Genomic DNA, 26139 nt, shown 5'->3' with positions numbered 1-26139 from the left:
ATTCTATGTCAAAATTCCTCAAGTCTCTGGTTTTAGATAAACAAAGACACATGATACATAAATGTACACAGATGTTGTCATTATGGATATATTGGTCTCTAGGATTTAAAGTAATTTGGAGAACTACATATTCCACATTCTCATTGAAGAATCACAAGACTATAGTTCAGCTTATCAAAATATAGCATGGCCTCACATTAGAACCAATATATCATTTCCCACATTAGAACAAATGGGAAGTGGAAATGTACTTTCTCATCTCCTAGATATTATGCAATTTTCAATCATCAGAGGCATACTGGAATCTATAATAATTAGACTGGACGTCATTCTGGATGTCATTCCAACATTCTTCCGGATGAATCCGGGGCCAGAGTAAAGCCCGGGTCCCGGGTGCCTGCCAGCAGCCAGAGCGAAGCCCGGGTCCCGGGTGCCAGAGGAAAGCCGGTGCCAGGGGAAGGAAGGCCTACTCTTGCACGAATTTCTTGCATCGGGCCTCTAGTTATGTAATAAAAAATAATGCCACCAATTACCATATGTATTTCACACGGAGAGAAGGGATTAGTTTCCAAAGTAACATCATCACATATACTGATTCAACTGTTTAAAAAAATACTCCAGATTAATAGCTCCTTTTAATTCTTATTTCAGGTGATACCACTATCCAAAGGGAGAGCTGCCATTTCTCAGAATATTAGACATTTAGTTATACCAGAAAACTTGAAGCCTGCAAAAATAATGAGCTTGATAAAGTCACCTGATCACTTTCAACAACACCAGAATGGAAAGCTACATTTTAGTATCGCTGCAGATGATAAGGACGGCCCCTTTGAAATCGACAGCTCAACGGGGGACTTGTTCCTTTCTAAGGAACTTGATTATGAAATGACATCACATTATCTTTTCAGGGTGGTTACTAAAGATCACAGCAAAACTCCTCCCTTGCAGAGCACAGTCTTCCTTAGCATTGATGTGGAAGACCAGAATGACCATTCCCCATCTTTCCAGGAAGAGTCCATTGTGATAAGCGTAGAAGAGAATGTCCCTGTAGGAACTCTGGTACACGTCTTCAATGCCAAAGACGGAGATGGCAGTTTTTTGAACAGTAGAATACAATACTTCATTGAATCCCACCTCCCTGGAATCAATCCATTTCTCATCCACCCCTCGTTTGGCACATTGGTCACTGCGTCCCCCCTCGACAGAGAGAGAGTTCCTACTGTTGTCCTGACAGTGACTGCATCCGATCAGGCTGTGAATGTGACCGACCGGCGACTGAGATCGCTGATGGCCAAGGTAGTGATTTTGGATGTAAATGACCACAGCCCCACTTTTATGTCTTTCCCCATCGCTCATGTCAAAGAGGATGCCACAGTGGGCTCCTTGGTGCACCACGTAACTGCTCACGATCCAGATGAAGGAAGGAATGGAAGAGTAACATACAGCATTCTTTCAGGAAATGAAAACTTGGCCTTTATGCTAGATGAGTCATCAGGTATTTGTCACTGTCAATTAAAGCCTCTGACCACTTGCTTACGTTGATCCTTTTCAGTTTCCTCTGTTAAGATGATGGTTCCAAATGAATGGGCTTTAAAGAAATGTTACTTAATTTTGTGTTTAACTTCTATATGTGATAGGTACAGAGGTTGTATTCAGAGAACCAACTGTAATTGGCCCGTTTGTTGATATTGGCTATGATTTATAACTAGCTTACATTTCATGAGATGAATCTACAGTAGCAGCAAACTTCTTTGCTACCATTGTGGGTAGTCACAGAGTTGGAGATGGTGCCAAAAGTACAAAAAGGTAGACTATGACTAACCAACAGCATTATTCAAAGGCTTTAGTATGGAAATTTATCTTTAAGATCATACATCATACAAACATGTTTTTGTAAATAGTTGAAATTTATTTATTTATTTAGTAGAGGCCCAGTGCACGAAATTTGTGCACGGGTAGGTCCCTAGGCCTGGCAGGCGATCAGGGCCAATCAGGTTCCCCACCTCCCCGCCTTCCTGCCTCCTCCTTCCCTCACTCTCTCAGTGCCCCTGCTGGTCGCCCACCATGTTCCATGCCACCCCCTGGTGGTCAGCGCATGTCATAGCGAGAGATGGAACTCCCATTCTCCCAGTCTCCCGAGGGGACACTTTGCATATTAGCCTTTTATATATATAGATTTTAAAGAGAGCAACATTGATTTGTTGTTTCACTTATTTATGCATTCATCGGTTGATTTTTGTATGTGCCCTGACTGGGGATCAAACCTGCAACCTTGGCATATTAGGACGATGCTCTAACCAACTGAGTATCTGATCAGGATAGAAATAATGTACTTTTAAATGGTTGCATTGATTTGGGTATAAGACCCTTACTTCTCATGTCAAGTGTACCATTTTTTTTTCCAGAAGCATTTATTCACTGTCAAGTTCTCTGTAGAAATGTCACTAACTGCTACTTTACTTGTCTTGTTATTATGACATTGCCAATTAACATCTACTAAAATTTCTGATGTTGTGTGATGTATAAAGTGTCATTCTTATAAAATTGGAAATGAACTTCTCATGATCTGATTTTCAGGAGATACTGAGGAGATGGATTACCATCTCAACCTCTAAAAATAGTCATTTCTGCATGAGCCTTAGAAAAAAAAATCTCAGATGTATGCCAGTTGGCCCTACCATTAATAAGACCATAATTTGGAATGGGACTGAATGTGTAGGATTTGGAAGTCATGATTATAGTCTGGCTATATACTGCTGAAAAATTTTTATCAAAATATTTATTGAATACTGTACATATGGTTTCTTTCTGAGGCATGCGTGAACATCACCTAAAAGCCCAACTGACAGAGAGATAGTCCAGACCTGGTTACTGATTACTGTTAGAGCTGGGGTCTCCAAGGACCTGTTTCAGTGATGCTTAAAATGTTTTCCACAATGGCTAAGGAAGGTCTATTTCAGATTTTTAACGAGGATGGATAAAATTAGAACTGTGTCTCATATATAGGCCTCATGAATCTTGAACAATTGCAGTGGCTGTTTCAGTTGACACATTTTTCAATGACATAAAATGATAATTGCTGAATGCTTTCATGTGAGATGGGCTATTGTTTCTCTCACGAGGCTCATATTTCTTATAATGATTTTTTTCAATGGCTTTTGGCTGTAAGTAATTACTGGAAAACTGTTATATAAAAATGAAGCAGTAAACCTCTTTAGTTATTTGAAGAAAAGTTCTTATAGGATGAGCATGTTTTTAGAGAAGCAAACAGCAATCCTAAAAGAAAAAGTGTGACAGTTGGACTCATGGGAGCTATATGTGTGCAAGGCTTTTTAACATTTTCCTTCCATGAGTTATATGCTCCAATGGCAATTGGATGGAGACATGTTTTATTCATGAAATTTGTTGTCTGAGTTATAAAGTCTGTACTATTTTTAGTTAATAAAAAAGATAGTTAACAGAGCAAGTATAAGGAGATTATAAGTCTTTAATAAGTTATTTAATACGGCTAAATATATTAAGCAATGCAGCTGTACTCATTTTTTTTGTTACTTGGTCACTTTAAACATGAATTGTCATTTGACCTGAAGATGATTGTATACTGTAAAAACCTAGATGTCTTAAATAATGGTCAGTCCTAGCTGGTTTGGCTCAGTGGATACAGCATCGGCCTATGGACTGAAGGGTCCCGGGTTCGATTCCCGTCAAGGGTACAGCCCAGGTTGCGGACTCGATCCCCAGTAGGGGGCATCAGCTGATCAATGATTCTTATCATTGATGTTTCTAACTCTCTCTCCCTCTCCCTTCCTCTCTGAAATCAACAAAAATATATTTTAAAAAAATGAAGGTTGATGTTGGGTAGAAAAATCATTTTGATATCATCTTCATGGGAAAGAATGGTATATGATAGATTATTTCTGAATTTTCATTCATCCTTATAGTTTAAATTAGGGTGACTTTTCTGATGAAAAATGCTCTCATTTTATTTTAGACAATATATAAATTTAAAGTTAGTCTAATCAGATTTATTATATAATAAAGAAAGGTTCTGAAGTTTTAGCAAGTTAGATAAGTTAGAGTGAGCTGGACTTTTCAGAATAATTTTTATTACATATTATTTTTCTCCACTTTCAAAACAGGCTTACTAACTACAACATGTTCTTTGGATTATGAAATGAAAACTCAGCATGTTCTGACCCTGCTGGCCCTGGACGATGGCGTCCCGGCACTTTCTTCATCCCAGACTTTGACAATTTCTGTTCTTGACGTAAATGATGAGGCACCAGTATTTAAGCAGCACCTGTATGAAGCTTCAGTTAAAGAAAACCGAAATCCAGGGGAGTTCGTCACAAGAGTTGAAGCTATGGACAGAGATTCAGGTAATTTAAAATATGGAAACTAAGTAATTAATGCTAAAAACACAAATAGACGTAATTTCAGCTAGTTGTGTCCCAGAAAAATGAGACACTTGTGAATCATCTCAGACTTCTCATAGAAAAACCCATCCATGTGTAAAGATAATGTGTGTTTTTATATAGCATTTTCTTATATTGATCTTTATCAATTGATCTTTATAATAGAGTGATGCACACCTAATTAACATAGAAGTTATTGATTTGATCTTGATAATAAGCAGAACTATGACTAGGTATCACCTTTTTTTCAGAGTATAATGGATACATTGACTACAGGAAGGCAAATGGTTATTTCCTCTCTATATAACATAATGGGAGATATAGGATGCTGTCAGACTGCCTGGGTTTGAATCCTAGAACTGCCATTTGCTTAGCTCTGTAACCGTTAACAGGTTACTGATCCTCTCTGATCCTCTGTTTGCTTATCTGTAAAAATAAGGCCTGATTTACAGTTCTAAGTATGAATGATTATTACATGTAAAGAACAAAGACCAGTGTCTGACACAGTACATAGTTAAGAGATGTTAACTTCGATTATTATTATTACTATTATTATTATTACTATTATTAATGTCAACCACTGTGTTGAGGAAATGACTTTGAAGTAAACGGTTACTATGGTTAAGAATTTGTAAATTCCTAGAATTTCTTGGAATTACTTTTCTTTTTTTTTTGTTGTTAATCCTCACCCGAGGATATCTTTCCATTGATTTTAGGGAGAGTGGAAGAGAGAGGGAAAGACAGAGAGAAACATCGATGTGAAAAAAACACATCGATTGGTTGCCTCCCGCACGCATCCTAATCAGGGTCCTGGCCCGGGAGGAGCCTGCAGCCAAGGTATGTGCCCTCGACCGGAATCGAACCCAGGACCATTTGGTCCACAGGCCGACTCTATCCATTGGGCTGGAATTACTTTTTGATATCACTGACTTTTTGGCATTTAAATTTCAGTAACTTTAATAATATCCTGTTTTTATTTTAAACAAAATAATTACAAAAATTACAGTGAAGTATTTGCCATTAACAGCATATGCAAAATTTCCCACCTGAATAAATATGAATAGTTTAATAAACCAGCCTTCCGCGATTCACATTTTTATATAGCAAGTGGCGTTACAGAATCAGCATAATATTTTTTCTTTCCTTATAGGATTAACAATAGATGTTTTTATGGAGAAATACTAGTAGTTTTAATAGCTTGTTCCTCTTGTTTCAAAGGGCTAAAAGATATATTTCCTTCAGCTTTTAATCTGAATTATATACCATTCAGATGCTTTGCTCTTTAGGAAAACATCGTTTTTTAATGAAATGTATTTTACATGAATTTGGATGTCATGCTACAAAAACTTTCATTTTAAGGGCTACCTAATCTCTCTTTTGACCAGAGTGGGGCAGTGTGATCAAACAATTTTTCTTACTATGCTCGGAGCCGCAGGAGGAGCATACTAACAATTGCTTGTTCCAACCCGTGCTCAAAAAATTGATTTAGCACATTTCCCACAGTATGGCTTTTAGGGTGACAGAAACAAAAGAGAATATACATAAACTTTGTGTTTTACCATAATTCCGCTTCAGTGAAATTCTTTCAGTGTGTGCTCTGGTATAAATGGAGTAACACAGGGCTTGGCACACCATAAGGCACTTCCCAAAGTACACAGACATATGCAAACCTGTCACTGATGTGCGATTGAGCCATCATTAAAGTCTGTAAAATCCTTCCTCCCCTTGACTTGACTTTAGCTTCTTAATTTTATTTTTCTGTAATGGATTCTACTGAACAGATCTCTTTTGCTTTAAATGTTTGAAGAGGGAGGAAAGAAGTTCTCTCAAATTTGCATATATCAACTAAAGATGATGACCATAAATATGCTTTCCAATTTTTATTGTCAAGTTGCTCAGTATTCGTGTTATTTTCTTTTAGAATCAATAGTCTGAAACCTGTTACTTGAACTGGTTGTTCATTATTCTGGAGATTATGGTTTGCCGGATGGAGAATTCAGATATGAAATTATTGTTTTTCTGGCTCTGCATTTATGGATACTTTAAGTACACATTTAGCCTCTTCATGAGTCTCATGTACCTTCACATGTTTGAGAGACAATTTTGGTTTATTGGAAATTTTAGTGTTTTTAGTGAAGCCAGATCTGTTAAGCAAGTAGTTATGTAAATGCATGTGAATTTGTGTATATGTTTGTGATTTTGAACAGATTTTCTCTCAATATTTTTTTTGGCTTGTTGTGTTAAAGCAATGAAAAAGGATTATGCAGGAGAATTAAATGACGTAATCAAGATTTTAACATACTGGCATCACGTTGGAATTTATGAATGGTTTACTTTATAGTATGTATTTTTAAAAATACTACAGCATGACTTAATACCAGAAAGCTTAACATATGTTTTCTAGCATTCTACAATGTAGTTTTAAAAAATGTCAGCTTAAAGTGTTGGCCTTCAAAACCCATGGGAATTCCAGCACTGAATGTTTATGATGTATGACTCACACTAGTTCTAACAGGAGTTTTTTCTTATATTAAAAGGGAAAAACAACTACCAGGTTTTAACTAAGATATTAAAACTGCTACAGTATTTGGAGCCACCAACAAGAGCTCCATTGTTAGTGAGAAAAGACCTTCCCCCCTGGCCCCTCTCCGCTGCTGAGAGGAAAGGGTGCCCTTCCAGGGAAGATGACTCGCTCCTGGCTGATACCTTTACTTAATAGTGGCAAATATCAAATAATTTAACAGTACAGTGGGGCCTTGACTTACGAGTGTCCCAACTAACGAGTTTTTTGAGATACCAGCTGTCTCTCGGCCGATTTTTTGCATTGAGTTGATAGAGTAATTTGAGTTAACGAGCTCCTTAATGAGCTCGGTCTCCGAACGAATTAAACTCGTAAGTCAAGGCCCCACTGTACATTGCCATACAGAAGTGTTGAATTCTACAATGAGTTCTTATTGTCTATTCCATAAAAATGTATTCTCTATCCGGGTTTACCTTGAATGAACTCCACATCTGGTTTCCTAGAAAACATCTCATGCTAGATGAACAACTCCCAACATCCTACACTCAGAGCGAGGGGCAATGTGGCGGTGACAGTATTTTATCTATTTCATGGGGTCTAAGGCACCCTTACTTGGAAATTGTATCTCAATTTAGAAATGCTAAAATGTGAAAAAATGTGTCTTAGAATTAATGAAATAGTAAACAGAAGGAAAAAAAGAGAGAGAGAGAGAGAGTAAGGAGCACTGCTAACCTCACTCACCCAGAGAGAATCGCTGGTGAAGTTGATATAGAGTTGTGTTTTATTGAATCCGTGGTAGTGTGATTGTATACTGGTAATTGGTTACTGTGTGCCTGCCGATTAGGCTGTGAACTTCTCATGGATTGAGGACACAGTTTAGTCACTTTTATCCCAGGACCCTTACATAGTACAAGCTATGACTTGGGAGCTCAGTAAATATGTTTGGTTGTGTGATCTGAGAAACTGGAGCATCTGTGAAATAAGCTGCTTCAAGTTGCCTTCACTCTTCAGAATCCGTTCATTTATTTATCTCTTCATTCGGTCAAGCAGGTGTGATCCTGTTTTTGCTTCAGAAATGTCTGAGCTGCATGGCATTGCACAGTTGAGGGATTCTATGAAAAATTATCTTCCTGAAAAAGCATTTCTGAAAAGAGCACGCCCCTGGTCAGAATTATTTATTAATTCCCCACAGTTCTGATGGTAAAGTTCTATTGTTTTTTAGCTTAACAACCAGGCATTTTATGACATGATTTCAGCTTTCCTCTGTCCTCAACTCCTACCATGCTCCCACCCTTTACTCTAGGATAGGGTTCTGCCAACTTTTTTAAAAAAACAATTTTACTTTATTATTATTTTTATATATTTTTTGTTGATTTCAGAAAGGAAGGGAGAGAGAACTAGAAACATCAATGGTGAGAGAGAATCATTGATTGGCTGCCCCTACACACCCCTTACTGGGGATTGCGCCTGCAACCCAGGCATGTGCCCTTGACCAGAAATGAACCCGGGATCCTTCAGTCTGCAGGCCGACACTCTATCTACTGAGCCAAACCAGCTAGGGTGGGTTCTGCCAACTTTTCTCTGTAAAGGGGGAGACAGTACAGGTTTTAGGCTTTGCAGGCCATGCGGTCTCTGTTACCCAATTCTTTCACTGCAGCAAGACAACAGCAATAGATAATACATAAGGAGGTGAGTATGGCTGTGTTTCAATAAAACTTTTCAAAAGCAGGGGCAGGCTGGATTTGGTCAGTAGGTTGTAGTTTGCCAACTGCTGGTCTAATACATGTATCTGGTTAACACATCTAAGTCACTTGCTACTTGCCGCTCATCAGTTCTGATTTTGATGACATCATAGTGGTGACTCAATGTGGTATTCTACTGGATGCCAAGATGATCAGAATCTTTGCTAAATAGGTGATGGATGATAGTGGAGGAGTTTACCCTATAGATGTACTCTGCTGGTTGAAAGCAAATCACTTCTGCTAGTCCTTATAAATCAGACCACTCAACTTGGTCTGATCTTTAGGAAAATTAATTTTAGGGCTCCCATAGAAGCCTTCTAGAGTTCAACTATGCCTGAGCTGCGTGTACAAAGCCGCAGCTTGTAATTTTCTTTTATTAAAATTTAATTTTATTGTTTAAAGTAATACAAATAGTAGTACATATGTCTCCTTTTTGCCCCCCATTGACCTCCCCCTGGCCTCCCCTAACCCCCGGCACATGCCCTCACTCCCACCCCCAGTGTCTGCATCCGTTGGTTATACTTATATGAATGCATACAAGTCCTTCAGTTGATCTCTTACCTCCCCCCACAACCCTCCCCTGCCTTCCCGCCATAGTTTGACAGTCTGTTTGATGCTTCTTTGCCTCTGTATCTATTTTTGTTCATCAGTTTATAATGTTCCTTATATTCCACAAATGAGTGAGATCATGTGGTATTTATCTTTCACTGATTGGCTTATTTCACTTAGCATAATGCTCTCCAGGTCCATCCATGCTCTTGCAAATGGTAAGAATTCCTTCTTTTTTACAGCAGCATAGTATTCCACTGTGTAGATGTACTACAGTTTTCTAATCCACTCATCTGCTGATGGGCATTTAGGCTGTTTCCAAATCTTAGCTATGGTAAATTGTGCTGCTATGAACATAGGGGTGCATATATCTTTTCTGATTGGTGTTTCTGTTTTCTTGGGATACCATTTCCTAGAAGTGGGATTACTGGGTCAAATGGCAGTTCCATTTTTAAATTTTTGAGGAAACACCATACTGGTCTCTACAGTAGCTGCACCAGTCTGCATTCCCACCAGCAGTGAAAGAGGGTTCCTTTTTCTCTGCATCCCCTCCAGCACTTGTCATTTGTTGATTTGTTGATGATAGCCATTCTGGCAGGTGTGAGATGATACTTCATTGTTGTTTTGATTTGCATCTCTCGGATGATTAGTGACTTTGAGCATGTTTTCATATGTCTCTTGGCTTTCTGTATGTCCTCTTTTGAAAAATGTGTGTTTAGGTTCTTTGCCCACTTTCTGATTGGATTGTTTATTTTCCTTTTGTTAAGTTGTATGAGTTCCCTGTAAATGTTGGAGATTGAACCCTTATTGGTGATAACATTGGCAAATATCTTCTCCCATGAGGTGGGCTTTCTTGTTGTTTTGTTGATGGTTTTTTTTGCTGTGCAGAAGCTTTTTATTTTGATGTAGTCCCATTTGTTTATTTTCTCCTTAGTTTCCATTGCCCTAGGAGTTGTATCGGTGTAATTTTCTTTCTGTAAGTTCCTACTACACTCAGGAACAGCTGTCTCACATCATAGTCCTTTTTACTATTATATGGCCGAAGCCAGCACCATTTGGTCCATTTGGTCCTCTAAGGGATTTGAGTCACTTCATTACAGTGGGACACAGGTGATAATTTAATTGATTTTGATATCACTGCAAGTGGTTTTCCATGGGCCAGGAACTAAGCAGTGCATTCAAGGCCAGAGACATAATCAAACCAGTTTCAGAGTTCCTGTTACCTGGGACCCGCTGCTGGTGCCAAGTACTGCATTAGTCAGGAGCAGGCAGGAAAATGAGAGGTTGGAAGGCTGGATGAGCAAAAAAGGGAATCTTGAAGTAACCCAGGCAAAATCCTGGAAAACAAGAAGTGGTTGAGATGATCAGAACCTAGGAAGAAAATGAGAGGAGCCTTACAGAGACTGATCCTGGAGTACCCAGGAGACTGAAAGCTGTGGGCAGTTGTTGCAGAGGTGGAGTGGCATTGCTGAGAGAGACAGTAAGCAAATGGGAGGAAGGAAGTCCTGTCTCTTCTTCTGACTCTCAGTCTCCCTAGGATGTCCCTTTGGGGCACATACTCTTTCTTCCCTCTTACCAATTAAATGCTATTCATCTGCAGGGTCTTGGCTTATACAAAAGGCAACTTATACTTACTCAGTCATATCTTATCATGTGCAATCATAATTGCCTGCTAACTTATCTGTATCTAGTGCTATACTGTAAACACTGTGAGGGCAGACAAATTGTCTTCTTACTATCAGTTATTTGTTAGCACCTGGCAACTACTATCACTCTCTCTACATGTTTATTGAATGATATGATTAATGAACTATCTACCCATGATAAGTCTTCCCTGATCCACTTCTTCAATGATTTAATATATTTTACAGCATTGTCTATAACATTGATTTCATTGTCAGAGTTACCCACCAGAGGATCAGGATAATTACTTATTATTCCAGTGCCTGGCACTCAGTAGATGTTCATTGCATAAAGGAACACATGAATGAATGCATCCATGCATACATAAATGAATGAAACAACCAAATAACTGAACCCCAATGCAAACACATGGTGTCATCTGTTTATGAGTGTAAACTGAATTCCTTTTTCCTCCTTCCCTTCTTCCCACTCTCCTTCTCTACCTCTCTCCCTTTGTTCCTTTCTGTCTTTTTTTTTAGATCAATGAGCAATATATGAAGATAAGAACTAAAAATGACCAGTAGAGTTTATAATATAACCAGATGGTCATGGGTGACTGTAGAAAGAGTAGCTAGGTATGGCAGTAGTCTCTTTTCAAGCTAGTTGCAGAGAATGGGTAGTATTTTTTTTAGAGACACTTGGCTAAAAAGAAAAGGAAAAAAAATTATTGATTCTTATAGCTAGAGAAGACTATAATTTTTGGGGGAAAATGAATGAGAAAGTCTAGAACCAACAGGAAAATTCCAAGGAGGACATTTGAAGAATTCTTTTGCCATGGAGACAGAAAGCAGGAGGTGGAGTGGAGTACAGATGCAGAATGTTGAGGGAACCTTTTACTAATGTCCCCACTTTATCCGGGAGTAGGAAGGGGAGAATCTGTGAGAGTGAGCCAGGAGGTGTTTGGGTGGCAGACAGGAATGGGAGAGAGGTGACTAAGGAGATTTGGAAAGATCACCAGATAACAAGGACATTTCTGTGCCCTCAGTCTATGCTGTTGTGAAATTTTCACCAGCTCCGGGTATCTGCTAGATACTCAAGGAGGGCAGAGAGATGGCTGGAAGGATCCTGGGTTGGGGTTTTGCTGCTCATCTTTGGCAAAAAGCCAAGGTCCTGAGGAAATGTGCGATATAGCTAAAGTGAGAATTCGTGGGGCTGGCCTGGATAGGAAAAGAAATGAATTGAGGAGGAAAGTTATTTTAGAGTGGGAGAAATTAAGAGCTCATAAGGCTGTAGGTCTTGAGGTCTAAGAGCAGATGTGTTTATGTGTACACACACATGGGTGGCACACACACGTCCTTTACTCGGCGTGTGCCACGTTTTTATATCACAGAATAGGTTCAGACCCAGATCAGATTGCTTAGTAAGGTAATGGTTTTGACTGAATAATCTGTTTCCTTTTCTTTTCTTTTCCTAATTTTCAAGTTTGGTGATGGTCTCTTGGTCTCTTTGTTCCGGTGGGTTATAAGGGTGTGTGTAGGAAGAAGCAAGGAACTGAGCTCTAAAAGAGCCAAAATAGAATACTTTAAATTTTTCTCACACTATTTAAGTTGTGAGGGTGTGAAGTTTGGAGTGAAAATGTATGTATGCAAACTATAGTTATAAATAAAGATCTTATTTACCTTTAGTAATGCACCAGGTGGATTTCAGGTGAATGGGTTAAAGCCATATAAAATAATAGAAATAATAAAATCAGAAAGTTTCTGAAAAGTCAGGAAAATATTGGTTATAGTGGCAAACAAAGCACATTAAAGAACAATGGGAACAATGGAAGAAAGGGAAAATATAAAGAGTTATGTTTAAACCTTTAAAGATACTTATAGGTTTGACAAGTGTTGGAAATTTAAAGTCTCTAATATGTAATATATAATATTATGGGTAATGTATAGTAAAATCATATAGCAAGTGAGTAAATTTATTCAAAAATAAAAAGTCCAAAAAATTAAAAGGTGCCTTTCTGAAACCATGTCAGCTCCATGAAGGCAGATGCCATACCTCTTTGACTTACCACTGTCTCCTTGGCCAGTTAGCACCATGTTGTCACCTAATTTTGCTCACTAAATATTTGAGGAGCAAGCAAAGTAAATGTAATATGGTATTGTTCCCATTTTCATAGTATTGGAAGTGATAAACAGGAATAACAAACTTTTAACAACCTGGAATTTTTAGAAATTCTTTCTTAGCTAGAGGGGAGATTATGTGATCATTATGAAATCAAAGTAATCACTATGATATTAAATAATTATTAATGTAATGTTATGCCTAATGCTTAGTGCCTAATGATAGAGTGAAATATTTTGGTGACTCTGGCTATAGCATATCAAATATATTAAACCTATTTTATTAAACTTTAAAAAAGTCTTTTAAATGCCTATAGATTATCTCAAATATCTTTCCTCTTTAAGGGACATGGTAAGAAGACATACATATATTTATTCTTTTATAAAACTAGCATTCTATTCCACTCCTTGCAGCACCCAGTCCTATTTCACAGTCACTAGATCAGAGTGAAACTTACATTTTAAGACTGGCAATATGGAAATTTGTAATTGAAGTTTTTTCATTAAGGTCAAAGAACGGCATTTCATCTTTTATTAAAGTATATATCAGATATTCTAAGTACTATATCTATGCATAGATTCTTGTCAGTTAAGAAAAGAACATAGTAAAATGATTGAAAGGAACTTGTGTAAAGTGCGACTAAGCTACAATGTCATGGGATTAACCCGTTCACATTAATGGTATGAATGCTCTTCACAACCAGTGATGGAAATGGCCTGATGTTTTTCTCGGGGGAGAAATGAAACCACAAAAATATGGGAAGAATTCTTTTCATAATATTGAATAATGCAGCACTGCATTTCTCACTCCAGAAAGGAGATGGAATACTAACTAGAAAACAAAACAAAATAAATGCAGAGAAGCAACTCTTTGAGCTTGCCTTCTGCGCTGGAGAATGAAGGTTGGCATAACTGATTGCAAACTTTGAAATAGGGTCAATCTGCCAGGGCTAACCGGCACGGATGAACAGATTACTCTGACACATGTTTCTGTGAAAGAGAGGCTAAGGGGCTGCTTTGCTTTAGGAGCAAATAGCCCTGTTCGCCTGCCTCCTTAGGCTTTTACTGTCACAATAGCTTGAACTAAAATTAACCTCTAGATACAATCAGCAAGGTAAGCATCATTGAGAAAACACATGCTTCTACAAGGTCGGGTCTTAAAGACTAAACATAGAGATTCTAATAAAACACCCCGGGGGATCGGACTTGTTTGGAAAAGTCAAGGTAGGAGCTGCTGCCTTCAGCAAGGTCCCCCTTAGAGCCCCCAACCTTTTGGAGATTCCTCCTTACAGACTTTCCAACCAAATCCCATGCTTCCCTACATCAATCTACCGAAACTGTCCCTTGCCCTGCAAGCCTACAATTATGTCATTAAGTCACAAGGGGTATTAGAAGGAATAATTAGAAATATGTTGTAGAGTTGCATACTTGCAAGAAATTTTTATGGGAGGGAAAAGATAGTAAGCATTCACTCTGAGGAAGTCTCATGACTTGAAAATCAAGCATTTCAGGTCACGAGGCTTTTATTTAGCAAGGATAGGCAAAAGAGTTGTTTTGATGTGTGTGTGTGTGTGTGGTTTGTTTTTTTAACCTTAATTTGAAGGTTGTTTAAGCATTTTGCCCTTTTCATCCATCACCTGACACGTTCATAGGAAAAAGAATGGGAAAACAGAAGAATGGATTCCAAAGGGATAATCGCTATTTTTTTTTCCTTAAGGAATCAATTCCAAGCTTCAGTTTGAAATCATGCCGGGTGCATCGTCTGGGCTGTTTGAGATAAATGCTGACACTGGAGAGGTGGTGACAGCCACCACACTTGACAGAGAAGTTCAGGAAGCCCTCACCCTCCGAGGTAAGGGATCCCTTGACTCTGCTAAACAAACAAACAAAAATGGGCAGGAGAAAGTTCAGTGCTGAATTTTTACATTTCAGTAGGGTGTCTTTAAAGAAAACATAATTGAGCCAGGGCTACCTGTCAGTTTGGTCTGATGCTGTCTAATTAGGGCAGTGCATTTTAGGTATGAATCCGTGGCCACACTCTGTGCCATTTTTCATTCCTTGTCAGTCCTTGTTCGAGACGGAGGAGTCCCTTCCTTGTCCGGCACCACCACCGTTCTCTGTACTGTGGAAGATGAAAATGACCATGCTCCAAAGATCATTGTCCCCGCCCATGACATTGAGGTTCTGGAAAACCAAGAGCCAGGGGTTGTCTACACTGTTTTGGCCTTCGATATGGATACTGGCAATAATGGAGCTGTCAAATATCATATAATTGGTAAGTGTTTTCATTATTAAAATTCCCCCCAGGGTACTAACCCAGTTGACACACACCGCATGGTGATTATTTTGTATTTGGTATCTATTGGAATGCCTACACACCCAGTAAGAACAGATTGGCGCCCTGGGCTTTCTCTCCACTCCTTCCTATAGCCATTTGGAACCACTACCCTCCAAATTCTTTAAAAATCTGCTGCCAATGCTGATCGATGTTTCTCTCTCTCTCAATGTTTCTAACTCTCTATCTCTCTCCCTTCCTCTCTGTAAAAAATCAATAAAAGTATATTTAAAAAAATAAAAATAAATCTGCTGCCAAGTACTCTTATAAATTTTTCTATAGGGCAATGCATTTTAGTGCCCTAAATTATTTAACATCAGTGGATGTACAGATGGACAGATAGCTTTTTCCTCCCTACTTTTGTTTCTCTCTTATAATCACTTATTTTTAATATTTTGAGAAATTCAGACTTTTTTCAGGTCTTTCTAGAAGGACCTAGAACACATAAGTGGGCAAACAATTCCAAGATCTGAATATCAATGTAACACCTCAGACCTACAACATACCCTGTGGATTGCAGTCTTTAGGAACTTCTTCTCTAGCAGATAATTTTGTGATATGGCCCCTTTGGATCGGAGGCATAAGGATTTCTGACAGAATAACTTCCGCATCAGCACAGTCAGCTTGAGAGAGCCATATCTTACTCACCTAAAAAAAGAGTGATTGAAGAGTCAGCTTTTTAGCAGGCATCAGAGAGGACATGGAGTGGTAGGAGTCGAGGAGAGAATAATGCTTCTGATGTAGAGAAGCTGTGCTAAGGTTTTGTGAACATAGTTTTAAGACTGGCTTCTGGAAGTGATTACTCTCTATGTGGTAAAAATTCTGTAACCAGTCTACATTTTCTTTGTACCACCCATTGTACTCCAAAATGAAAACAGTTTTATTGTCTTTACCCCTGATTATAAAATGATATAATTGTTGTAGAATATATATACAATTTATTTAAAAAAACAAAACAAAAGTAATAACACAAAAAGTCTTATGTCATGCAGAGATAACTCATTTGCTATTGTGGCAAACACTTTTCCATGAGTCTAGGGAGTACAGACACCAATTTTAAACATATTGAATAATTTATATGTGCTAGTTTGTTTCTTCATTTTTTAAGCTAACATACTCTGTAAATCTTTCATGTCAATGAGTACACATTTCTAATGATGTTTCATATACATAACATTTATTTCACTCATTCCTTTTTATGGTCACTTAGATATTGAAAAGTCCTACTATTAGAAAAGTGCTGTGCTGAACAATATTTATATTATTTCCTCAGGATAAGGTAATATACTGCCATCCACAGAATAATACTCCCTGCAAGTAACTTATATCAGCAAACCCAATCCTTTCCTCTTCCCCTCCTGTTGCAGTGGGATAGTTATTTTCCTCCTCTATAAGCTTCACTTTTCTAAAATGTCTCAAACTATCTGTGGTTAAGGGCCAAGGTTTATATTTTTTTAATTTTAATCTTTTGTGACTGATACTTTTATAAAATACAATAAGAATAAGTTACTGGGGGGAAAAATCAGAGACATGCAAAATGCAAACCACAATTTTTAAGAACTATTATTGTAATCCGCAGGCATAAAATTATTCTCTTGAGCTGCTATAAAATTTTCTAAATGCTTACTCTCAATTTCTGTATTTATCTTGGTGAGGACCGATTACAAACACTTTCCAGACTACCACCTGTCCCCATCTATGGCATCAGGGACGTTCCTTGTATCCATTCACTTCTTTTTCCTGAATTGCCAACTTTTCTCCTTCTATTGGCTTTCCCATCACTTTTTACCAGTCTTTTCCATCTTGAAAAACATTCCCCCTCAGATGTATCCCTTTGCTCAGGATCTATTTGTCTTAACAATTAAGCTTCTTAAAATCATCTGCACTCTGGTTTCTGTGTCTTTACCTCATTTTCATTCCTTAGTTCATTGCAACATGTTGCATGGAAGTCACTCGGCTGAAACTGTCTTTGCAAAAGACACTAAGGATCTTGTTGCTAAACCCCGTGGATCCTTTTCAGTTCTTAATTTCATTGTACTGCTTTATGCCTTCATGCATCAGGCCCTGGACACTTGATCTGACCTTGACTTCAGAAGGCCACTTTCTCCCTAATCTTTAGACAAGCCTTCCCAATGTCTCTTCTCCTGGTGGTCCTCTGACTTGTTGGAGTTCCCGGGGTCTTTTGTGCTTACCGGGGTATCCTTTTTCTTGTCTCATAGATGCACTCTTATTGTATCATTTCATCTAGTCCCTGTCTTCAGCTACCACTGGTACCCCAAAATCTCCCAATCTTTATCTTCACCCTAGATGTCAGGCCACTAATAGATTTTTTTAAGTCCAGTAATGACTGTCATATAAATATAAAATTAATGACTGCCAAAGAAATGTATTTAACTCATTAATTAATGAACAAACTAAAAAGATGTTATATTAGTTCAAGGAAAATTCTAAGAAACACACACACACACACACACACACACACACACCAAGAACCACGTAAAAAATTTAGAGTGTTAAAGTAGCTGAAAGATGGTGAAGATGGAAGGTAACTCTAATGTCAAAGCCACATTGGACACCAGTAATCTTTTTTTTAACCCCAGGATATCCACTTACCCGTCTTCCTCCCAATTCAAATTGTTTCAGTTTTTCCTGGCAGCCTCAAGGACCCAAATCGTTATATACAACAGCATCGGATTATCAGAGTGTCCAAAAACAAACTTAGCAGCACCTCCTTCTCATTCCCCCATTATGGTCTGGCTTCTCCTACAGTCTCTGCTGGTGGTCATCAGCTGTTTTTGCTCAACTTGCTCTTAAAAGAATCTTGTTACACATGTAAGCACTGAAAATGCTTGTTCACATTTTTTACATGGGAGAAGGATTATTGGTAGAAAAGTAATGCTTCTGAGTTATATAATGCTATATCAATGATTGATCTTCATTTTTATTTTACGACTTAGAAACTTGAATAGGTCCTACAATTTAGTTCATCGCAAAGATCCCACCCAACTATGAAAGGATGCATTCCCCAGGCATGAAAGTCAGTCACTGTTTCAGCACCGAACGCCAACATTGGGAATGCCCCTGTGCTCGGCAGGGGGTTTTACATTTTGGGGTGGTACACCTTGGTCAGGTTAGGATGGGTGAGAAGTGAGCCTTTCTTTTATAATCCGAAAGAAGGGTGATTGCAAAAATAAATGTGGGAAAGGCAAGCCCACGTGATCCTAGGTGATTAGGCAGAACAATTTTAGGAATGAGGATATATAAACTGAGCTTCTGGAAATCACCTGAAAACTACCCGTTCCTAGGTACTCCTTGGAAAGCTTCATACAAGCCTGGGAGCACTCAGACCTCACTGCGAAGAGCACCGGTCTAAACACTCTTGTCTTTCACCTAAGCCCATCATGAAGTCTTACGCCTTAATATTTTTGGAATATGTCCACTTCCTCTATACACATATGATTTCAGAACCTCCTCATTGCTCAAGTCGATTACCATAGTAATTGCCGAACCTCCTGTATTCTATTTAAGCTTTGACACTGATGTCCAATACTCATTCTAAAACAGAAATGTGATTCCTAACACTTTCCTGCCTGTAGTCCTTCAAGGACTCCCCATGGACCCTAAAGTATAGACCCTTCATCAGTGTACACAGAGCACTGCATGATTAGACCCCTTGCTTACCTCTGAAATCCATGGCCAACCCTCTCCATACCCTTGGCATTTAAATACCTAGGGGACCACGTGTTCACTAAAACATTTGCAACTATTAATTTCTCCTACTCCTAGGACTTCACACACGCTCTTCCCTCTTCCTCCTCCTCTTCCCTGTCTTTGAAATTTGCAGCCTGTCTTCCTCCCCTTTAGGAGTTAGTTTTAATGTCACTCTTTCTAATAAGCACATCTTGAACATCCTAACGCAGGACTGTGTACCCTTCCCCTGTGCTCCCTAGTGTCCTGTGTGTATGATTTTCACACCACGCTTTAATGTCCAAGTCCTGACCCACATTTCCTCTGAACTATGAACTCTTGGAGGCTGGGATCGTGTCCTAATCTCCTCCTATTCCAGCATCCAGCACATACTTGGTACACGACAGGTGTTCCTTAAATTGATGCTGAGTGGATTAATTACTTTATTAATCACAAACCCCACAGAAATGTAGTTTTCTGGCCCTATATTTGGTACAAATTAACCATGTCTTGTGAATAAATACAAATGCAAGTCCCTTCTCCTCAGCCTCCAGCACTACCTCTAGCTGTTGTGTTCTCTGAATGCCCATCCACTTCTTCCCCATATGCCTCTGGTGGATTCCAATAACTTCCCACATTATTGGGAATAGTGCGCCTCATCCAGGAATATGCCCCTCAACCAAAAATTGGCCGACCATTCAAGAATATGGCCAGCAAGTCATTGAACCACATTTTTCCTGACTAATGCTCAGGGTAACTTTCAAATATCTTTGAAACCTTTTTGTCCTGGGTTCAGCTTTAACTACATTCCACTTAGTACCAGGGACAGTAGTAAAGGAAATATTTTTTTGAAGGATGTAGAGATGAATGAAACATCCTCCTTGCTTATGTTATGGAAGAAATAGACAAGTGTTCCACTAATAGAAGTGTTATGATTCATGCACAAGGTGCCATGGAAAAGTAGAAGAACTATTGCTGTTGTATAAATGGCATACAATCTGTAGTGAGTAATGTTTGTGAAAATTACTGTTATCAATTTGTAAAATTTTTTGCATTTATTTTTTTAATTATCAGAGAGAGAGAGAAAGAGAGAGAAAGATTTGTTGTTCCACTTATTTATACATTATTTGGTTAATTCTTTTTTTTAAAATATCTTTTATTTTTTACAGAGAGGAAGGGAGAGGAATAGAGAGTTAGAAACATTGATGAGAGAGAAACATCGATCAGCTGCCTCCTGCACACCCCCCACTGGGGATGTGCCCGCAACCAAGGCACATGCCCCTGACCGGAATCGAACCCGGGACCCCTCAGTCCGCAGGCCGACGCTCTATCCACTGAGCCAAACCGGTGCTGGCAAATTCTTGTATGTGTCCTGACGGGGGATCAAACCCACAACCTCTTAGCATATTGGGACAATGCTCTAACCAACAGAGCTACCTGGCCAGGGCTTGTTAATCTGTTAATCTTTGATTGGTATATAAAAATGGACATTATATCCTGTTTCTTATCCCTGCCAACTGTTGTTTTATTTCAAATAAAACATACATTTTAATCCTCTCAAGAGGAAAAATATATGAATATAGAAGTTGTACATGCACATATACAAAAATCATACAAATCAGTTAAAGCAAGTGTTCTAATTATTGATTGAATTAAGATACATATTGAATTATATAATTTGTTTATCTCCAATAATAGAAGCTTCATGAGGGCAGGGACTTTATCATTCATGTTCACTGTTATAGCCTCAGTACTTACAAAAGCACTACAATGTAGTAATCAGGAAATAAATATTTATTGAGTGAACGAATCAGTGAATATATATATATGTATATTGCTAGCCAAGGGCTGCTACTTTTTTTAACTCGAGTGAACTTTGAATTTGTTTTCTTTAATAGATGGCAATACCGATGAGTACTTTTCTATTAATGAAACGTCAGGAGAACTCTCAACCACTCGTGCTTTGGACCGAGAGCAAGTCAACAATTTTGCCCTTGTCATCCTGTGCTCTGATCTGGGGGACCCCCCGAGAAGCTCTCTAGTGCAGTTGCAAGTTAGAGTCTTGGACGACAATGACCACAGCCCTTCCTTCCCCATGCTTCAGTACCAGTCCTTCGTGAGAGAAGATGCTGACGTGGGAACAGTGGTTCTTGTGCTGTCCGCTGTGGACAAGGATGAAGGCCTGAATGGGCAAACTGAGTATTTCCTGACAGATGAGGCTGCTGGTGCCTTCACCATCGACCCCGTGGCAGGCATTTTGAGAACTGGCCACGCCCTCGACCGAGAAGCCAGATCTCAATATATATTTCGGGCTGTGGCCAGAGACTGTAGCGTCCAGGGCTCAAGAAGCACCACAGTAATGATAAAAGTGCATGTCACTGATGTTAATGACAATGATCCAGTTTGGGAACAGAACCCCTTAGATATTTTTCTTTCCCCTCAGTCACCTATCAACCAGACGACTGCCATTCTGAGAGCCAATGATCCAGACTTGGGGCCCAATGGAACTGTCATTTTTAATTTTGCAGAGACCCAGTCAGTCTTTTCTATTAATAAATATACAGGAGAGATTCAACTTCAGCAAAATCCATCTTCAGAATATTTTCCGATCTGGCTGCAGCTTAAAGTTATGGACCAAGGGGTCCCAGCTAGGACAGCCATTGGTCTCTTGATTGTTCACATGGAAGGAGAGGATATAAAGATGTCCTTCAGCCACCGTCTGTATAAAGGAATTGTGACTGAAAATTGTGAGGCAGGTAAGTGTCCCTTTGAGGTTTTTTTTAAATTTTATTTTGTACTTATTTTGGCAAAGGGCTTAAAACTAAGGATCACACAATAAAAGTGCTATTGTAGATTTATAAAGTTTTAATCTAACCAATTCTTTTTAAAAATATTTTTATTGACCTCAGAGAGAGGAAGGGAGAGGGAGAGAGAAATAGAAATATCAATGATAAGAGAGAATCACTGATTGGCTGCCTCCTGTATGCCCCACACTGGGGATTGAGCCCACAGCCTGGGCATGTGTCCTGATCGGGAATCAAACTATGACCTCAGAGTTCATGGGCAGATGCTCAACCACTGAGCAACACCGGCTGGGCAAGCAAAATACTTGGTATGCTTGTTTTCATCCAAAGTATATCAGGGAGATATACTCAAATATGATAAGACACACCTGTGACTATTTTTCTCATAAAGCTAATTGTTTTACAATAATTTTCACACAAATTTATGCCATTATGGAAAATACAAAAAACCCCCTACCAAACAGATTAATTTAAAATAGCGTTCTAAACAAAAGAAAAAAAACTTCTGTAGAGAGTTGTGAATTAAATTCAATCTAGGTAATCATATCCAACTGGAGAAGAGAGAAATGAATTTTCTGATCCTTTTATCCACCAGAGGGCAAAGCTAAGGGCCTCACGGGTTTGGGAGAGGAGTGTGGTTGCTAAAGGTCTGATGAATGTTGTATGGTTGCTAATGTCATGTTTTTGTTTGTCATTTTATTATGATTTAATTTCACTTTACACCTGCTAAGCCACTATTTAAAAGGCAACCTGCCATTTTTCTGAAATTGATTTATTCATTTCATAGTGAAAATATATTTTACACATTATATACTGCTTCATGTATGAAAAGAGAATATTCAGTTTAATATTGAATATCAAATTAGATTATTAACCTGACTTCCACCCTCTTTTGAATTATGGGTTGCTTATTCAGAAGTCCTGTTATTGATTCTTAACACAATTAAGAGTAAATTGCCAATTATCTTCATTACATGAAATAACAATGGCTTCCTTCCAAAGTAAATCAGAAATTTCCAACCTATATATGTATAATGAGACTCCCACAAAGGTGTTAAGTGTTAATTCTTCTTAGAGCTATATTCCTGTTCCTCTTAAAATTCATAAATACCAACCTCATAGCAGAGTCTGATGGAAAGTAAAGCTAACATGTTCTAAATAATATAGCACAAAATACAATATCTTAATCAGTCTTGAAACTAATCTGAAAAATCGTACAATCAAGCCCAGCCTTTGTCTGGAGCGCAGATATAAACATTTCTCCCTAAACATCTTTGACACATGGTGGTCTTGTTTTTACTTGAATATTTCAGTGATTGAGAGTTTAGGACAGTGGTTCTTGAACTTGCGTATAAAACCAGTGATCTATGAAACTCCTTCCCTCTGCTGCAGGTTCTGCTTCCCAGCTCTACCAGGTTCTGCTTAAGACTGGGGTCCAGACCCTGTATGTATATATATATTTCAGAGAGGAAGGAAGAGGGAGAGATAAATAGAAACATGATGAGAGAGAATCATTGATCAGCTGCCTCCTGCACGCCCTCCACTGGGCATCGAGTCCACAACCCCGGGCATGTGCCCTGACCAGGAATTGAACTGTGACCTCAGTTCATTTATACCTTGTTGCTTTTAACTAGCTCTGCAGGTGATGTGTTGCATGACAGAGTTGGAAAACCCCTTCATTTGGAAAGTCCTTCATATATTGAACCCAGATCTGCCTCCTTTGTGTCTATCCATAAATCCCAGTCCTGCCCCCTGGAGCACTCCACTGCTGTACACATTACTCTTCAGATATTTTATTTGTTCCTTCAACACATTTTTGGGGGGAATACTATGTGCCGGGTTCTTTTCCATTGGGATATGTTAGTGAACTGAAAGACAAAGCTGCTGTCCTGATGAAGCTTACATTCTAGCAGAGATAGAGAGACAGTATCAACAACATAATAAATATCTAAAGTATAGTACATGTTAGGTGGTGGTAAGAGCTATTGAATAAAGAAAAAGCAGAGCAGGGTTGGAGGAAGTAGGGAGTGCAGGAGGAGAGAGACAAATTGTGATTTTAAATAGCAGGTAAGATCAGGCATCATTGAGCAAGTGACATTTGTGCAAAGACTTAAAGAGAGGAGGTAGGCATTCCTATATCTGGGGAAAAAGTGTTTCAGAAAAAAGGAAAAGCTTGTTTGTTCAAAGAACAGCGAAGAGGACTGCGTGATTGCAGCAGTAAGCAAGGGGGAGAATCATAGGAGATGAGGTCACAGCACTAGGCATTGGGAGGACTTTGGGTTTTACTTGCGATAATTTTCCCTTTTCCAGTTTGTTCACTTACCCTTCACATAAGAGAGTCTCCAACCACTGCTAGAGAACCTTCACACCCAGTATAAATTTGGCAGAGCAATAGGCATTAAGTATGTTATTCCTCAAAAGAATTGTCATGGAAGTCATCATTATTATTACAACTTTTTACATTAGTGAATGAAATTTCTAAATATACCTAAGGCCCAAAATAGAAATTTTTATGATAATGAAAAAAGGGGGGAAAAAAAACCTTATCTGTCATTCCTACTTCATTATTTAAGGCCAGTCTCGTATTTGGAATGGAATTCAATAGAATGAGTAGCATCTAACTGACGTAGCCATTTACAATGATATTGGATTTCATTATCTTACCTCTGACTCTAAGATAGCTCTGGAGGAGACTGAAGGAGAAAGGCCTTAGGCAAGGTCAAGTTTTCTCAGAAGATAAACACCTCACAAGACAGTTTTCGTCTTTGTGAATTAACCCCAGTACCACCTCTGGGCCTCAGCTGTATAGGCTCAAGACCTCATTTTATTAAATCAGGGAGTTCTTTCCCCAGGCTGAGAGTCATATATGAAAGAGACATATATAAATCAGAGCTCACGTTCTTTTATTCATATTAAGAACCATGTGAATTAGAGTGGTGATGTCAGGATGACTAGCTCTCTCTAAGAAAAAAGAAGCCAAATTGTAATTAGAGAGTTGCTCGCTAATCCTAACAGTTTGAGCAGGATGTGATTCACATATTGAATGTCATCAGCTGATGTTACTCTTTCCTCACAAAGAACTCACACAGCAATACCTAGTGGGATTTTGTGATGTCATGACTTTCATAGCTCATCAACTTGCTTTGGACTTACACATTTTTCCCTTTAAGTGTCTTAACACTTAGTCAAGGCTTCTGCCCTGGGAGTGATTCTGTTTCTTTGTTTTCTTTCTATGTAACAGGGTTAATGTATTTTTGAAGACTATTTTTTTCCAGAGAAATTTAGGTTCACGGCAAAATTGAGAGAAAGCTGCAGAGATTTCCCATACATCCTCTGCCACCACACACGCATAGCCTCCGCAGTTACCGACATCCTGCAACTGAGGGGTTACTTTTGCTACAGCCGATGAACCGACATGGACACATCATAATCATCAGAAGTCCACAGTTTACATTAGGATTCACCCTTTGTGTTGTGCATTCTGTGGTTTGGACAAATGTATCATGACATGGATCCATCATTATGGTATCATAGAGTAGTTTCACTGCCCTAAAAATCCTCCATGCTGTCTATTCATCCCTCCCCCACTTCTGCCCCAAACCCTGGCAATCACTGATCTTTTTATTCTGTCTTCATAGTTTTGTCTTTTTCAGCATGTCATATAGTTGAATTCATCCAGTATGTAGTCTTTTCAGATTTTCCTTCACTTAGTAATATGCATTTAGGGTTCCTCTATGTCTTTTCATGGCTTGATAGCACTGAATAATATATCATTGTCTGGGTGTAGCACAGTTTATTTATCCATTCATCTACTGAAGGACAGCTTGGCTACTTCCAAGTTTGGGCAATTATGAATAAAGCTGCTATAAAAATAGCAACTATAAAAATATCCACGTACAGGTTTTTGTATAGACATAAGTTTTCAACTCCTTTGGGTAAATTCCAAAGAGTGTGATTGCTGGCTTTTATGGTAAGAGTATGTTTAGTATTTTAAAGAAACTGCCAAACTGTCTTCCAAAGTGGCTGTACCATTATGCATTCCTACCACAGTGAAGGACAATTCTTCTTGTTCCACATCCTTGTCAGAGTTTGATGTTGGCAGCATTCTGGATTTTGGCCATTCCAATAAGCATGTAGTAATATCGCATTGTTGTTTTAATTTGCATGTCCCTGGTGACATATTGATGTGGGGGGATCTATTCATGTTCTTATTTTCCTTCCGTTTATCTTCTTTGATGAGGTATCTTTTTAGGCCTTTGCCCTTTTTCTAGTTTGTTTTCATGTTGAATTCTAAGAGTTCTTCGTATATTTTAGATACCAGTCCTTTATCTTTTGTAAATGTTTTC

At 38.6% G+C, this 26139-nt stretch overlaps 1 protein-coding gene across 1 annotated transcript in view; it reads left to right on the top strand.

Moving 5' to 3' along the window:
• The window catches only part of DCHS2 (dachsous cadherin-related 2), a 178489-nt gene that overhangs the window by 125447 nt on the left and 26903 nt on the right, over positions 1 to 26139 (top strand). The window contains exons 9-13 of the mRNA XM_014456108.2: positions 652 to 1495; positions 4140 to 4379; positions 14685 to 14819; positions 15033 to 15242; positions 20888 to 21745. Of these exons, the coding sequence (XP_014311594.1) occupies positions 652 to 1495; positions 4140 to 4379; positions 14685 to 14819; positions 15033 to 15242; positions 20888 to 21745 (2287 nt within the window). The remainder of the gene's footprint in view (positions 1 to 651; positions 1496 to 4139; positions 4380 to 14684; positions 14820 to 15032; positions 15243 to 20887; positions 21746 to 26139) is intronic.

Source organism: Myotis lucifugus, unplaced genomic scaffold (genome assembly GCF_000147115.1).
Source record: "Myotis lucifugus unplaced genomic scaffold, Myoluc2.0 scaffold_1, whole genome shotgun sequence".
Lineage (NCBI taxonomy): Eukaryota > Metazoa > Chordata > Mammalia > Chiroptera > Vespertilionidae > Myotis > Myotis lucifugus.
This window is presented reverse-complemented; position numbering and strand designations above follow the sequence as displayed.